This window comes from Lytechinus variegatus, chromosome 1 (genome assembly GCF_018143015.1).
Source record: "Lytechinus variegatus isolate NC3 chromosome 1, Lvar_3.0, whole genome shotgun sequence".
Classification (NCBI taxonomy): domain Eukaryota; kingdom Metazoa; phylum Echinodermata; class Echinoidea; order Temnopleuroida; family Toxopneustidae; genus Lytechinus; species Lytechinus variegatus.
This window is the reverse complement of record NC_054740.1, coordinates 17600749-17616359: the sequence shown is the minus strand read 5'-3', so window position 1 is coordinate 17616359 and position 15611 is coordinate 17600749. Positions and strand designations below refer to the sequence as shown.

The window sequence follows — 15611 nt, the reverse complement described above, 5'->3', positions numbered from 1 at the left end:
CGCTGCAACATTAGGGTCTGCATACGTAGTATAAACAAGAATCGTCTGCTATACGTATAAACTCAAGGAGCGAATATGGGCGAATATGACAAAACTAACCATTATCATTATGAGTAGAAATAAAATTAGAAGAGGTAGAGATAGTAATACTACTACTACTACAACCACTACTACTGGTACAGTAGGAATGTAGGCCATTTTAAAGCTCCTTGAATTTATAATTTTTCTAGTATGCATTTAATTCCTCAGTACGCATCTTTTCGATTTTTTCTACTAAGTGAGCATGCTGATCGATTATTGCATTTGACATTTTAGGTTATCGCATATGGACATTAGTTTGTCTGAAAGAGATTTTGGTTTGCACGCATGTAAATAAAGAAACTCCCCGTTTGACCTTTACATTAGATTTAGATTTATTTATTTCCGTTAAACAAAATTGGGCGTAGACGCTGAACAGCGTCACACTAGTTTGACCACGTAGTATGGTGCATTGTCCAAGATTCCCGCCAAGATTGCTGACTTGCGTGTGAAGTTTGAGTGCAGTAATTCAAAGCAGTATTAGTAAGTGAACGCATATAGTTTATAATGTTATTCTAAAAATTGTGCAAACATTTATTGATTTACTTATTAGTGATTTTTAAGATAAAAAATGTATTCAGAATGCCTTGATTGTAAGTCTAAATCTAAAACACGCGCAAGCATGTTGAGATACGAAGCTGGTTCATTTTTTTAAAACGTACTTATTATCCAGTTTCAGATCAGAAGATCAAAATAATTTCTGCTCGCGCTTTGTGCTCGCATTAATGTAGGAAGATGACCAATTACCCATCGTTTTCATGATTTTCAAAACATGAATAGAGTATCCCGTTTTTAGGTCTGAATATCAATTTTTCGCACGCCCTTCGCGCTCGCATCAGTTGTTTAATTATGTAGGCCTACCTATCTCGTTCAAAATAACAAAAAAGTGTTTAGCATGTCAATTTTTATGTCGGAATGTAAAAAATTATCAGCTCGCGCTTCGCGCTTGCATTAATTGTTGAAATATGTATCGTCTCTATAGCTAGCCCTCTTTCGATTAGACCAGAACGTATATCAAAAGTTATGCTCGTGCTTTACGCTCGCGGTAAATATGTCATGTATCTTGATCAATTTCAGGACAAAATGCATTGAATTTCAACAACAACAAAAATACAAGATTATTACATACATCTATGTTGTTTTACAAGAATAAAGCTAAAAGGTGACTCTTAGGACTACACTTTCAAGGAAACAAACAAAAATCAGGTTTGAGCGGCCGGCCGATCGGGGATAATTTGGTCGAACCGCCCCCCCCCCCATTGGCGAAAGCCTGATCCCCTGATGATCCCAAAGAATTAAGGAGGTTTAGTTGCATAATTGTTATAGAGGGGATACAATATCTTCATGTCGCATTGAATATTGGAAATTACTTTGAGTGTCAGAAATAGTTTGAATCTCACTGATATCACATGGTTTTATCGCAATTTATTGATAAATATTATTGGTACTTTGTAAAGAGAGGGTTGAGAGGGGTTGAGAGTGCGACATTTTAGTGAGTAACTGACGTAGAAAGAATCACAGAAATTGACTTATATTTATTGATGTTCTATAAGATGGATAAATGCATTTTTTACAGTATAGGTATGGGTTTAAAGTGGTTTAATCTCAGACGAGACTTGCCGTAGGCACATGATCGTTGAGGGCGTTTGTTAAAGGCAACAGTTCACGTTCAAACTCAGGCACACAGCATCCCGGACAGTATCTGAAACTTGTCACTCGGGGCTGGATATCATTCAGGACTAGACACAATGGAGTTGTCAACTCCTAGTGACTACAGGCCAGAAAATTTAATTTAGAGTAGTTCAAAGCTCCTAGATTATGAGCTCTCTGTAGATCCAAGTTTGTGTTTTCATCAAAAGAGATTTCAGACAGACATCTCCTCTCTAGAGACTGGAAAGGCCTGTGGTCCTGACGACATTTATATTTCCTGAACATATTATTTTTTACATCGGATATAATACATGGACTCATATCCTTATCCTGATGAACTGGATGGTTGACTTGAAACATCCCAACAAGCCTCAATGATGATTTTGTGAGTCCTCTGCATAAATGTGGTGGCAAAGATCCAGCAGTTCCTGGAAATTACAGAGATATCACCCTAACCCCTGCCTTGGGCAAGCTCCGAGAACTGTTGATTAAGCCCAAACTCACCAACCACCAACTATAGCATGAAATTCCGGACCAGCTTCAATTTGGCTTCCAGTGGGAAAGGTCTTGTCTATTAGCATGATTAGCTGAAAAGGATCTTGACCATGTTAACCTAATAATTGAACTAAGCAAATTCTCTAAGCAACCACTCTTCATTGCAATGCTTGCTCAATGCTCAATTAAGCAAAAGCGTTCGACAAGACATGGACCTACGTAGGTCCATGGACAGGGTAAGGCAATAAGGTCCTTACGGATGGTCTTGTGAGTCCTCTGCATAAATGTGGTGGCAAAGATCCAGCAGTTCCTGGAAATTACAGAGGTGTCACCTTAACCCCTGCCTTGGGCAAGCTACTAGAACTGTTGATTTAGCCCGAACTCTCCAACCACCAACTGGAACATGACATTCCGGACCAGCTTCAATTTGGCTTCCAGTAGGAAAGGTCTTGCCTATTAGCAATAGCTGAAAAGGCTCTTGACCTAATAACTGAACTAAGCAAATTCTCTAAGCAACCACTCTTCATTGCAATGCTTGCCCAATGTTTGATTCTGCAAGTGTTCGACAGGACATGGACCTATGTAGGTCCATGGACAGTTAGCGGAATTATGTGGACACGGTGGACAAAAGCGTGATTTTTTCTCCAGACCTTTGTTTATGTATAAGAATTAAGAATGGGGTATGCTCCAAAAAATCTGGCTGCAGGAACAGTGAAAAAATGGGTGAAAATGTCAGAATTTAGGAGTTCAGATTTGTCTGGTATATAGACTAGCGCTAGTGCAAAACTCAATAGCAGTGCATTATTTTGCATTGGATTAGTTCTTGAATTCAGACCCTTTTTGAACAGATCTTCTGTTTGTCCTCGCATCTCAATCTGAATGAAGATGCTAACCAAACCGAAGGGTGACGGTGGAGGGGGTTGAATGTTGGTGTGTGTGTGTACATATTTTGGTCTTGGGGTAAAGGTGTGCAAGACACATTTTTTGCATGTGTTGGAAATTGTGTTGCCATGGTAACAGTGTATTATTGCAAAAATAAGGTAAAAATCTTGCAGTTAGAACCACTTCCTCTGTTTTTAACCGATTCTCATGAAATTTGGCACACACATTGGTCTTGAGGTGAAGATGTCTAAGACACACTTTTGTGTGTCTTTCAGAAATCTTGTTGCCATGGTAACAACATATTATATGGTGAAAATTGGGAAAAAATCTTACAATTGAAACTGCTTCATCAGTTTTCAATCAATTCTAATGAAATTTGGCACACACATTGGTATTGAAGTAAAGATGTACTAGGCACTTTTTGTGTGTGTTTCAGAAACTGTGTTGTCATGGTAACAAATTAGCATATGGCAAAATTTAGGTAAAAAACTTGCAATTTGAACTACTTCATCAGTTTTGAACCAATTCTCGTGAAATTTGGCTCACACATTTGCCTTGGGGTAAAGATGTGCAAGAACCTTTTTTTTGCATTTGTCAGAGAGTGCATTACCAGGGTAGCCACATATGATAGCCAGAAATGTAGGAAAACTTATTGTGGATCAAACTCCTTCCCCTGTTTTTAGTCAGTGCTCATAAAAATTGGAAGAAATATTCATCTTAGGGTAAAGATTCATATTAAATTCTAAATGTCTTCTCTGCATTAAAATGTGGGGGTATTAATCACCTTCATTAATATTTCTGGGTTTGGGGGAAGGGGCAGGATTAGTCCTTTAAATCTGACATCAAAGAAGGTTAAAGGCAGTGGCCATTAGAAACATAAAAATGATAAACACTCTTAAAAAACGCATCCCCTTAAGGGCATATAGGCTGGAGGTACACTGGGTGAATATGAAACCTTCCGCTGAAGCAGAGGAGTTCCAACACTGGCAAGCAAAACAAAATGTGTACCCCTTCTACTTTCAACAGCTGATTTTCCAAACCTTAGTTCCACCTCCCCAAGATGTGCACCCCTCCCATACCACTTTTAGTTCTACTTCCCCATGCTCAAACCAGTCTACACCTTTGTCCCTCAGGGGTCAATGCATTTTTAAAGCTAGACATTACTCTCTTTTTTTTGGGGGGGTGGGGTCTTTAGAAAATGACCTCATTAAAATTACAGTTAAAGGATTATGACTAGGAACTTAACACTCCCCCCCCCGAAAAAATAGGGGGCTGATAATACTTTTTAGCAGAAAATCCCCCCCCCCCTTCAAAGGTAAGAAGAGTCCTTTGCAGTTCAGACTATTCATTTGAAGCTTAATGCATTCTGATTTGATTAAAAAATTGTTAACAGTACCCAATTAACCATTGTTTATTTATATTCTCCTACTCAGTTTTTTATTCATATTCATATTCCGTTCCTACTTTTTCTTTTTAACTTTCACATCACTCTTGATTTTGAGCTTCACCATGCCATCTCCTTCTGTTTCCTGTCTCTCTCTAAGTATATTTTTTCTGACATATTTTAAAGTGTACCTTTAATCATGCAACTAATTATTATAGAAATATAAATATATACAAAAATATCTGCACTTGTTTTAAAAATTCACTTGCAAATCCATGACTCAGTAACATACCATATCAAAAATATACCTATGTGCACAATAGATTTTAGCCTTATATTTTCTTTCATTTTTTTCAGTATATTTCTGTGACAGCCCCTGCTTCATGCTTCAAATAAAACATTGATTAATTGGACACCGGAAACTTTTTTTTTCAAAGCAGAATGTTTGAGGCTTTAAATTAATATGCTGAAGTGTAAAGGATTTCTCTTTTTTTTTTTTTTTTTTTGGGGGGGTTAAGTTCCTAGTCGTTATAATTTCATTTTAATCTTTATGTGGCAATTTTCTAAAGCCCCCCCCCCAAATAAAAAATGTAAGGGGTGTTATTTTAAGAGTGTTTAAGTTCCTCATGGTCATGGCCTTTAACCTTCTATATTTTTATGTTGTCAGTTTTTAAGGACCTTCTCCGCCCCCCCAAAAAAAAAACCTATAAATATTATTGAAGGTGATTAATACCCTGCGCTATTATATGGCAATATAAAGGGGAATCAAACCCAAATAAACACATGTTTTTAGAGGAAAATGAAAAATCAGACAAGTTTATAGGTCAAAGTTTGAACAATATCGGACAAACCATAACAAAGTTGTGAACATATTAAAGTTATAAACATTGGTAATCACTATACCCATGAAGACTTCAAATTGACCGCATATGTGATGTCACAGTGATTTAAGAAGGCAAGGACCACTCTTCCATGTACTGGAATAATTAATTAGCTAAAATTTCTTTTTTCAAAAGTTTTACTTCAAATTATATCTTTCTTCCATGAGGACACAAAACATACTACCAGGTTTATATTACGGCCCCAATGGAATAGGGATTTAGGAGAAAACCAAAAATCCTGATAACTACTAGTCTTATGGGAAAGTTGTCCTTGCGGCCCCACCCCTTGTCATAATTTACTTACCCAGTTGCCAATTTGAATTCTACATACTAGTAGCCTTAGGGATCTTAATTTTAAAGCAGCCATAACTTTATTTTGCTTGTCCGATTTCTTTAAAATTTTCACCATTCTTATTTTTCTCCTTTTCCATGCACAAAACATTATGACCAAGTCTTGATTCCCTTTTAATACTGAATATGAATCTTTACCCAAAATGAATATTTGTGTCAACTTTTATGAGCACAGGCTCAAAACTGAGAAGTAGACTGATGAGTTTTCCCCATATTTCTGGCTAAATGTGGTTACCAAGGCAATGCACTCTCTGACAAAAGGTTCTCGCACATCTTTACCTCAAGGCCAATGTGTGAGTCATAATTATTTCATGAGAATTGGTTCAAAACAACAACAAAAAAACTGATGAAGTAGTTCAAATTGCAAGGTTTTTACCTAAATTTTGCCATATGCTAATTTGTTACCATGACAACACAGTTTCTGAAACACACACAAAAAGTGCCTAGTACATCTTTACTTCAATACCAATGTGTGTGCCAAATTTCATTAGAATTGATTGAAAACTGATGAAGCAGTTTGAATTGTAAGATTTTTCCCCAATTTTCACCATGTAATTTGTTGTTACCATGGCAACAAGATTTCTGAAAGACACACAAAATTGTGTCTTACACATCTTCACCTCAAGACCAATGTGTGTGCCAAATGTCATGAGAATCGGTTAAAAACAAAGGAAGTGGTTCTAACTGCAAGATTTTTACCTTATTTTTGCAATAATACACTGTTACCATGGCAACACAATTTCCAACACATGCAAAAAATGTGTCTTGCACACCTTTACCCCAAGACCAAAATATGTACACACACACACACCAACATTCAACCCCCTCCACCGTCACCCTTCGGCTTGGTTAGCATCTTCATTCAGATTGAGATGCGAGGACAAACAGAAGATCTGTTCAAAAAGGGTCTGAATTCAAGAACTAATCCAATGCAAAATAATGCACTGCTATTGAGTTTTGCACTAGCGCTAGTCTATATACCAGACAAATCTGAACTCCTAAATTCTGACATTTTCACCCATTTTTTCACTGTTCCTGCAGCCAGATTTTTTGGAGCATACCCCATTCTTAATTCTTATACATAAACAAAGGTCTGGAGAAAAAATCATGCTTTTGTCCACCGTGTCCACAAGTAGGGCATTTTTGACGCTAACAGACCAGACGAATTTCTTCCACACACCCTTCTTAATTTCTGCTGGATATATATACCATTGCAGAATTCTACAATAACTGTTCAGGTGAGGTGCTATGGGATCATTCAGTGTTCTCCAAGGTGAAAGACATGGAGATGCTCAATGCTACACCGTCTCTACATTGACGACCTCATTAAGATCCTCAGATATTACTTGGCTGCACAGTCAAGAATCTGTATCTTTGCCTCATAGCATTTGCTGAAGACATATTTAGCGCTTCTCAGTTTTAGCAGTAGCAGTAGTAATAGTAGTAGTAGTAGTAGTAGTAGTGGTGGTGGTGGTGGTGGTGGTAGTAGTAGTAGTATAGTAGTAGTAGGTGTGTTGCTAAACCTCGAGTCTCGAGTTTCGAGTATTAGTAGTAGTAGTAGTAGCAGTAGTAGTAGTGGTGGTAGTAGTAGTAGTAGTAGTAGTATAGTAGATGTAGTAGTAGTAGTAGTAGTATAGTAGTAGTAGTAGTAGTAGTAGTAGTAGTAGTAGAAGTAGTAGTAGTAGTAGTAGTAGTAGTAGTAGTAGTAGTAGTAATAGTAGAAGTAGTAGTAGTAGTAGTAGTAGTAGTAGTAGTAGTAGTAGTAGTAGTAGTAGTAGTAGTAGTAGTAGTAGTAGTAGTAGTAGTAGTAGTAGTAGTAGTAGTAGTAGTAGTAGTAGGTGTGTTGCTAAACTTCGAGTCTCGAGTTTCGAGTATTAGTAGTAGTAGTAGTAGCAGTAGCAGTAGTAGTAGTGGTGGTAGTAGTAGTAGTAGTAGTAGTAGTAGTAGTAGTAGTAGTAGTAGTAGTAGTAGTAGTAGTAGTAGAAGTAGTAATAGTAGTAGTAGTAGTAGTAGTAGTAGAAGTAGAAGTAGTAGTAGTAGTAGTAGTAGTAGTAGTAATAGTAGAAGTAGTAGTAGTAGTAGTAGTAGTAGTAGTAGTAGTAGTAGTAGTAGTAGTAGTAGTAGTAGAAGTAGTAGTAGTAGAAGTAGTAGTAGTAGTAGTAGAAGTAGAAGTAGTAGTAGTAGTAGTAGTAGTAGTAATAGTAGAAGTAGTAGTAGTAGTAGTAGTAGTAGTAGTAGTAGTAGTAGTAGTAGTAGTAGTAGTAGTAGTATAGTAGAAGTAGTAGTAGTAGTAGTAGTAGTAGTAGTAGTAGTAGTAGTAGTAGTAGTAGAAGTAGTATTAGTAGTAGTAGTAGTAGTAGTAGTAGTAGTAGTAGTAGTAGTAGTAGTAGTAGTAGTAGTAGTAGTAGTAGTAGTAGTAGTAGTAGTAGTAGTAGAAGTAGTAAGATAGTAGTAGTAGTAGTGTAGCAGTAGTAGTAGTAGTAGTAGTAGTAGTAGTAGTAGTAGTAGTAGTAGTAGTAGTAGTAGTAGTAGTAGTAGTAGTAGTAGTAGTAGTAGTAGTAGTTGTAGAAGTAGTAGTAGTAGTAGTTTTGTAGTAGTAGTAGACGGTTAACAGCATATAATTTTTTTATCATTATTAGAAATAAAAATCAGTTCGAAGAGAAACGTCATGACTACCTGGAGTGAGAGAGCTAAAGGTTTGCGAGACACCAAAGATGTTGATGAACTGGAAAAGAAGTATGACGAACTATGCGAGTATTACGATGAGGTAAAACAGAATTACGATTATTATTTGTCGTTTTATTTCATTAGGGTAGCCTTTTTAGTTGTTTAAAAATTGTTCGACCAAGGCGCCATATAAATTATGATGAGTAAAAACACAAATCGACTAATCGGAAATAAACAATTCTTTGGCATTTTTAGATACGGAACATATCTTTTTTTTTTCTTCATTGTTCTCCCTTATCATTCTCGGGTGGGCGACTCTTCCATTTTGCTGCACTGGAGTAACAGGGGGGGGGGGGGCGTTTCATTTTAAATATCTATCAAATTAAACCAAATAGCAATTTCATGTCTGAGTGGATTTTTTGCATACAGTGCAAATGATTTTCTCTAGAATTCTCCAATTAGGGGCAAAACATATAATTTTAATCAAATTAATAAAGAATAAAGATAAAAAATATCCCCAAATTAGGGGATATTTTTAAAATTGAACCTGTAATTTCAAAGGCTACTCGATATTTACCACTTCAAGGACAATATTCTTGCATCTTCGTTTTTCCGGCTGTAATTACTTTTCTTTCGATTTTGTTTCTTTCTTCAGGGAAATCATGAGCCACAGTACTTATGCAACGCTCCTTATGAAACAGCCAGGGCGGTTATCCAGCTCGAACCGAATCGAAATGTCAAGATACTCGATGTCGGGTGCGGTACAGGACTTGTTGGGGAAGAGGTTACTATTTTATATACAGACCTTGTCATAGTACATTACCATTCAAAGAATCTGTCGGAGAAAGTTAGTTTCTTGGACCGCCTTTTGAAAGTTTGTTCTTCACCCCACAAGGCCAAAGCTGGCTAATAAATGAGAAGTTTCAATGGGACAAGTGTCAAGTTTTGATCCCATTAATATTGGCGGTTCTACTTGTTAATTCGGTGGAGCTCAGGGCACCGAGAATGATGTCTTAACACGCAGGGGGTGATGGTTTAAATTTTACACACAAAAAAAGGTTTCGCTACAAAATGTAGGTGATTTTGGTTAGATTTCTGCTATTTAACATACCTACCAGATTTTCAAGGGTACTGCCTATGGTAAATAATACACACAGCACCCCTGGGTAAATTATTGGGGGTGCTGAAGCACTCTAAACATCCCCGCTTCCAAGGGCTATTTTGTTGATGTTTCTAATTATTGTTTTCACCATTAGGTGAATTCTTTAAACGTCTTAGGCCCATGGTTGTTGATCTTGCCTTCTTTCGGACATGTTTACGGTAAAAGCTGACAAGAAAGGTTCTGAATAACGGTCCAAGAAATTTTAAAGCCTTGTTAAGGCTAATAAAGTCTACTCAATCCCAAATTAATGAACTTATTTCTCTCTTGACGTGGGAATATATGTTTCAGGTAGGCCAACACCATGTGTCTTTCGGTTACACTTCGTAATTCCGAAGATTCGTTATTCCCAAGGTTCGTAAATCCGAAACTCGTAAACTGCCTACCTCATGTTTGTTAATCCGAAATGGAAAAAGGGTTCGTTAATCCGAACATAATTTATGTTCGTCAGTCCGAAAAACGAAATAAGGCTCGTTGTTCCGAAGGTTCGATAATCAGAAAACGATTTGGTTCGTTGTTCCGAAGGTTCGTTAATCCTAAAACGAAACAAGGTTCATTGTTCCGAAGGTTCGTTAATACGAAAACAAAATAAGGTTCTTTATTCCGAATGTTTGTTAATCCGAAAAAAAAAATCAGTGGCGAAGCCGCGAAAACCGGGAGGCTAAGCGTGGTGGGGGGGGGGCACCGTTGCTTTTCAATCGAGGATGGGGAGGCAAAAAGAAGGGCGGTGGAGAAAAGTAGAGTAAAGTAAAGCACAGCCTTTTTAAAGTGATTTCTGATTATGGTAAAATACATATATAGGCTTTAGAGAGAATGTAACGAGCGAGCGGTTTGGAAATTTTTTCAAAGCTGATGCTGTAAAACTCCTTTGGAGGCACTAGCGTGAATCGAAAGCTCAAACTTTTGGACATTTCAAATGAAAATAAAAAATTCTGAGCATCATTAAAAAGAAGTGCATCTAACTGAAGAATTAACATGAGCGCGAAGTGCGAGCTGATAGGACTGCGTTTAGTGACTCATGAATAGGATACATCGAATAATGCGAGTGCGAAGCGCGAGCTAAAAAGATATTCCAACCTGAAAACAAGACATTCGAAGCCTTTTGTAACCAGAAACGGCGAGTACTTTACTAAACAATTACTCATAACAATTACCCCCAAATTGGGATTTTGTTATCTAAAATGTAAAAGCTTCGGAATTACGAATGCATGCGGTATCTTTCGTGCGCATTATTGTTGGTCCTGAAAAGGACCACCCAAAGTTGTGACATTTTAAGTTGCCTTATATTTCACGAACCAGTTACATGCATAACTCAGTGACATTCAAATTAAGAAGTCGATGATGTCCCTTACTCAGTTTTGTTTTTTATTGTTTCAATACAGTATTTCGATTTTTACAGATTAATGACCGAATGAAATGCTGAAACAATGATGGTTAATACCACATACCCAGGGGGGGGGGGGATAAAACTTTGTTTCACATGAAAATGAGTAGAAAGTTAGAATATTTCATATTTCATGTAAATTTTATTCATTCTTTCCTTTGTATTTTGCATGTCCGGAATCTATAATGTATAAACGTACCGTATTTGGGGGGGGTTCTTGGTTGATTTCATATAACTTTGCGAAAAAACGGTCAATTATTACAAACTGTTATTTTTCTTTCTTCCTCTCTCTCTTCCCTTTTCTTTCTTTCTTTCTTTCTTTCTTTCTTTATTCATTAAATTTATTTCAAATGTGGTTGTCATTATTGATTTTTCATTTCTTTATCAGATTAATTGATCTTATTTTATTTATTATCAATTTCATTGATTGATTGATTCATTCATTTTTTTCCATTTCCTTTCCCTGTACAATGCCATTTATGATTTAGGATGATTTGTTGATATATCTCCCCTTCCTTGATTTAGGATGATTTGTTGATATATCTCCCCTTCCTTGATTTAGGATGATTTGTCGATATATCTCCCCTTCCTTTTGTTCCATAGCTATTCAAGGAAGGATACCAAAATATCCATGGAGTGGATATGTCTGCTGGTATGCTGAAAATGTGCAAGAAGAAGAATGTCTACTCGAAGCTGGTTCGGGCCAGGTTTAGTCCAAGCGAACCTCTTGAGTACGTTAATGGTAAACATGTTAATAATAATATAAGTTTTCCCCGCTTAATTTCATATAGTAGTTTATTAATGTGCATTTAACTTCACGCGTTATCTTCTTCCGGGATATATTGGTCATTCACGATTTCATTTCGATTCCTTGCAACATTTTTATTCAGATTGCAACCATAATTATTTTTGTCTCGCCTGCATAGCAGAGCGAGACTATAGGAGCCGCTTTTCCGACGGCAACGGGGCGGCGTCGTCAACATTAAAATCTTAACAAAGGTTAAGTTTTGGGAATGTCATCATAATTTAGAAAGTATATGGACCTAGTTCGTGAAACTTGTACATAAGGATACTCAAATATTACCAAACTTCCTGCCTCATGCAGTTTCAGGTCTGAGGACTAAAAAGTCAAAGGTCATTTAGGGTCAATGAACTTAGACCATGTTGGGGGAATCAACTATCGAAATCTTATCCAAGGCTAAGTTTTTGAAATGTTGTCATAACTTCGAAAGTATATGAACCTAACTTCATAAAACTTAGACGCAAGGGTAATAGTGTACCACTGAAGATCCTGCCTGAGTTTCAGGTCACATGATTAAGGTCAAAGGTCACTTAGGGTCAACGAACTTTGGCCATGTTGGGGTTATTTGAGGGATTGTCATCATAACCGGTGTGACCGGTGTGTTGGCTCAGTTGGTAGAGCGTCCGTCTCACAACCGGGAGGTCGGGGGTTCAAACCCCGGCCGCTTCAGACCGAAAGACGTTAAAAGATGGGAGTTGCTGCTACCCTGTTTGGCGTTCAACGATTAAAGGGATAGAGCCTCGTCGATCTGGCGCTACACAGTGGCTGCCGGGCCCACGATCAATTTTCGGAGTATTTCATATCATGTCTATTTCGAACAATAAATAAATTATGGATGGATAACTTTGAAAATTTATGGATCTAGTTCATGAATCTTGGACATATAAGAGCAGCAATGTATCCCTGAATACCCTGTGTGCGTTTCAGGGATATGGCCAAGATCAAAGGTTATTTAAAGGTCAATGAACTCTGGCCGTGTTGGTAGTATAGTTGTGTTGAATTGGCATCATAACTTAGGAAGTTTCTGGATCTAACTCATGAATCATCGACATAAGGGTAATCAAGTATGAATGATTGTTATGCACATGTCTTATAGGTCACATGGTCATGGTCAAAGGTCGATCATTTTGGGTCAATGGACATAATGTTTTGTAATCATATTAGTGTTTTATCCTGTGAATAATTATTCATCAGCTGTTTTCAAAGGCAGCACTGCTGCTATATCGAATAGCGTATATAATGCAGGCGAGACTGCCAGAGACGTTCCGCCTGTTTGTATTCTCAGTCGTTTCTTTATCTAAATTTCTCCTCCTGACCACACATGGGTCACAATTTAATTCATATATTTTTCCATTCAGGCTATTTTGATGTAGTCATGTCCTGCGGAACATTCGTCCCCGGTGCTCATTTGAACCAGACATGTCTCCCAGAGATATTTCGCCTCCTAAAACCCGGTAAGGTCGATGAATTCATGTATCAAGGGCCTAAACGAAATACCATTCTTACAACACTTCCAAAAAATGATAATAACAGTGCTCTGTATTATCAGTTAAAATGAAAATTGTATCATAAATGATATCAGTTAGAATTTAGAGGCGCTGGAGGGTGGGACCTATTCTACAATATTCAACGTTTCCATTTCACCCGTACCCCCAGCCTCCCCGCCACCATCAGCACCTCACAACAAGACTTAAACTACAATAAGTTGATAAATGATTATTATTTGGTACAAATTATTTCATGCTAGTATTTTACTGATATATACTGGTTATCTAAAAGTAGGTGAAAAGTGTAAATGTGTATAGTTTGAATAAATAGATCAGTATAAGACTGAACTAGCTAACCACCAACCATTACCAAAAAAAAAATGAGATGAAAATTGCATCATTGGCGCTGAAAGAGTTCTGTGCCTGATTCTGACGATAAATATTAATATAATCCTAGCATGGGTCTAAAAAAAACTTGTTTGGCAACACAGGATATGAAAATATTTCATTTTTGGGTCTATTATTCAAATAAAATCAAATTGATCTTCGAACGTGCTCAAAATGCCCCAACTATAATCAAATATTTTCTGAATGTTTTTTGCTTACTAATCTATGATAATAAAATCAGTAAGGTAATGATATATATACGTATAACGCATACATTAAACACTGAAAAATAATTTTTAGGTTATATAATCCCGTGTGCCCCGGTAAATATGGAAATATATCAATAGATATACGGGTGTATAATTGATTATCAGAATAACGATAACTACAGTAAATGTTTAATTACACAGAGTTGTGTGTTTACTCTCCTCATATCCTTTGTGTATATAAATTCATTAGGTGGATACATGGTGATTGCGACTCGACAGAAAGCTTTTGAAGAAGAGCTTGGAGGCCTGGAACTAAAAAGTACTTTACCACATCTTGTCGAAGAGGGAGTTCTGGCAAAACTGTCGCATGATGTGATAAGATACACAACAGAAATTAACATTGATATTCCTGGCGTCATATTGTCATACATTTTACTACCAACAGAGAAAGAGAAAAATACCAAATGAGAGGTGCCAAAGGAGTTATTGACTACTCTTTCTACAATTATAACATATAGATAATATATGAATAGTTCATATGATTGATAATGATAGTAGTGCTGAATAGTACTTTATTTTATGAAAAAAATCACTTGGTAAGCCTGACTACTACTATATACCTCAAACAATAATTCTACCACTGCACATTTTAGATTGTCTAGCTGTATCACATAATATTGTCGACAGAATATCTTTTCATTATGTACAGAAAATGTCAGTAAAACAAAAATGATTAACGAAATTCATACAATTATAGAGTGAGTCAGAAAATATTGTGGACAGATGTTACTACTTCTTTCACAAATTGTTTAATTCTTCACCCAGCCATGCCGCCACTTGGCGCAACTTAGATTTGACTACCTTCCGTAGATTGTCTCGCCGCCAATCATACATGCACAGAACCATATGAGAACGGCACCAGAAAATAATGAAAGAACTGATGGTAAAATAATAATAATAATAATAACAATAATAATAATAGCTGGATTTATAAAGCGCTTTTTGCCAGAGGATACAAACCGCTGCTATTATTACCCCGGCTTTAGCTCGAGCTACCGTCACCGGCACTCATTGCATGCAATGAATTACTCCTCACCTGGATCGAGCGCAGCACAGTGTGGATAAATTTCTTGCTGAAGAAACCCATGACCTCTGTTTTAAAGGCAAGAGTCGGAACCACTAGACCACGACGCACCCACATCTACACTGTAAAAACTGAGGTGTTAAAACTGACACCAATTGGTGAAAATAGAGGACCACATCCTGAGGTGCTAAAATTACACGCTAGAGATTAAACATATCACTAAAGAGTTTAAATGTAACAACAAAGGGTGTTGTAATAACACCTATAGGTGTAAAACTAACACCACCAATTCAACACAGGTGTAAAATAACTGGTGTGGTCCTCTATGTACACCGCTTAACACAGTGCTGTGTAGCCGCACATATCAATAAGTCAATGATAACTTCATACAATAATGACTTCAAGCTGATATGAAATTATGGGATTCAGTGTATCAGACTTTTCTCTGTATGATGTGGCAATGTGAGACTAACCAGAGAATTATAATATATTATCTTTTAATATTCAGCGGACTTTTGGGATACGCAGTCATTGGAAACGACATTTTTTGGGAAGTATTATACGTCACTTTCCATAGTTATCTTAATGTTTGTACTAATTTTTATTTTCTTTCAATTTTCCTGACAGTTTCAACAATATCTGACAAGTAAAGAGAGAAACAAGTTGGAAGTTGCTTAAAAGGGGTCTAATGCACAAATCAAACAATTATTA

The 15611-nt window shown here is 36.8% G+C and overlaps 1 protein-coding gene across 1 annotated transcript; it reads left to right on the top strand.

Moving 5' to 3' along the window:
• Positions 1 to 480: 480 nt before the first annotated feature.
• On the top strand, positions 481 to 14764 carry LOC121406124 (methyltransferase-like protein 27). Its single transcript, XM_041597148.1, has 6 exons — positions 481 to 561; positions 8361 to 8488; positions 9044 to 9172; positions 11535 to 11673; positions 13092 to 13187; positions 14067 to 14764. Exons 2-6 carry the CDS (start codon positions 8390 to 8392, stop codon positions 14282 to 14284), a joined length of 681 nt encoding a protein of 226 aa, XP_041453082.1. The 5' UTR covers positions 481 to 561; positions 8361 to 8389; the 3' UTR covers positions 14285 to 14764.
• Positions 14765 to 15611: the final 847 nt, after the last annotated feature.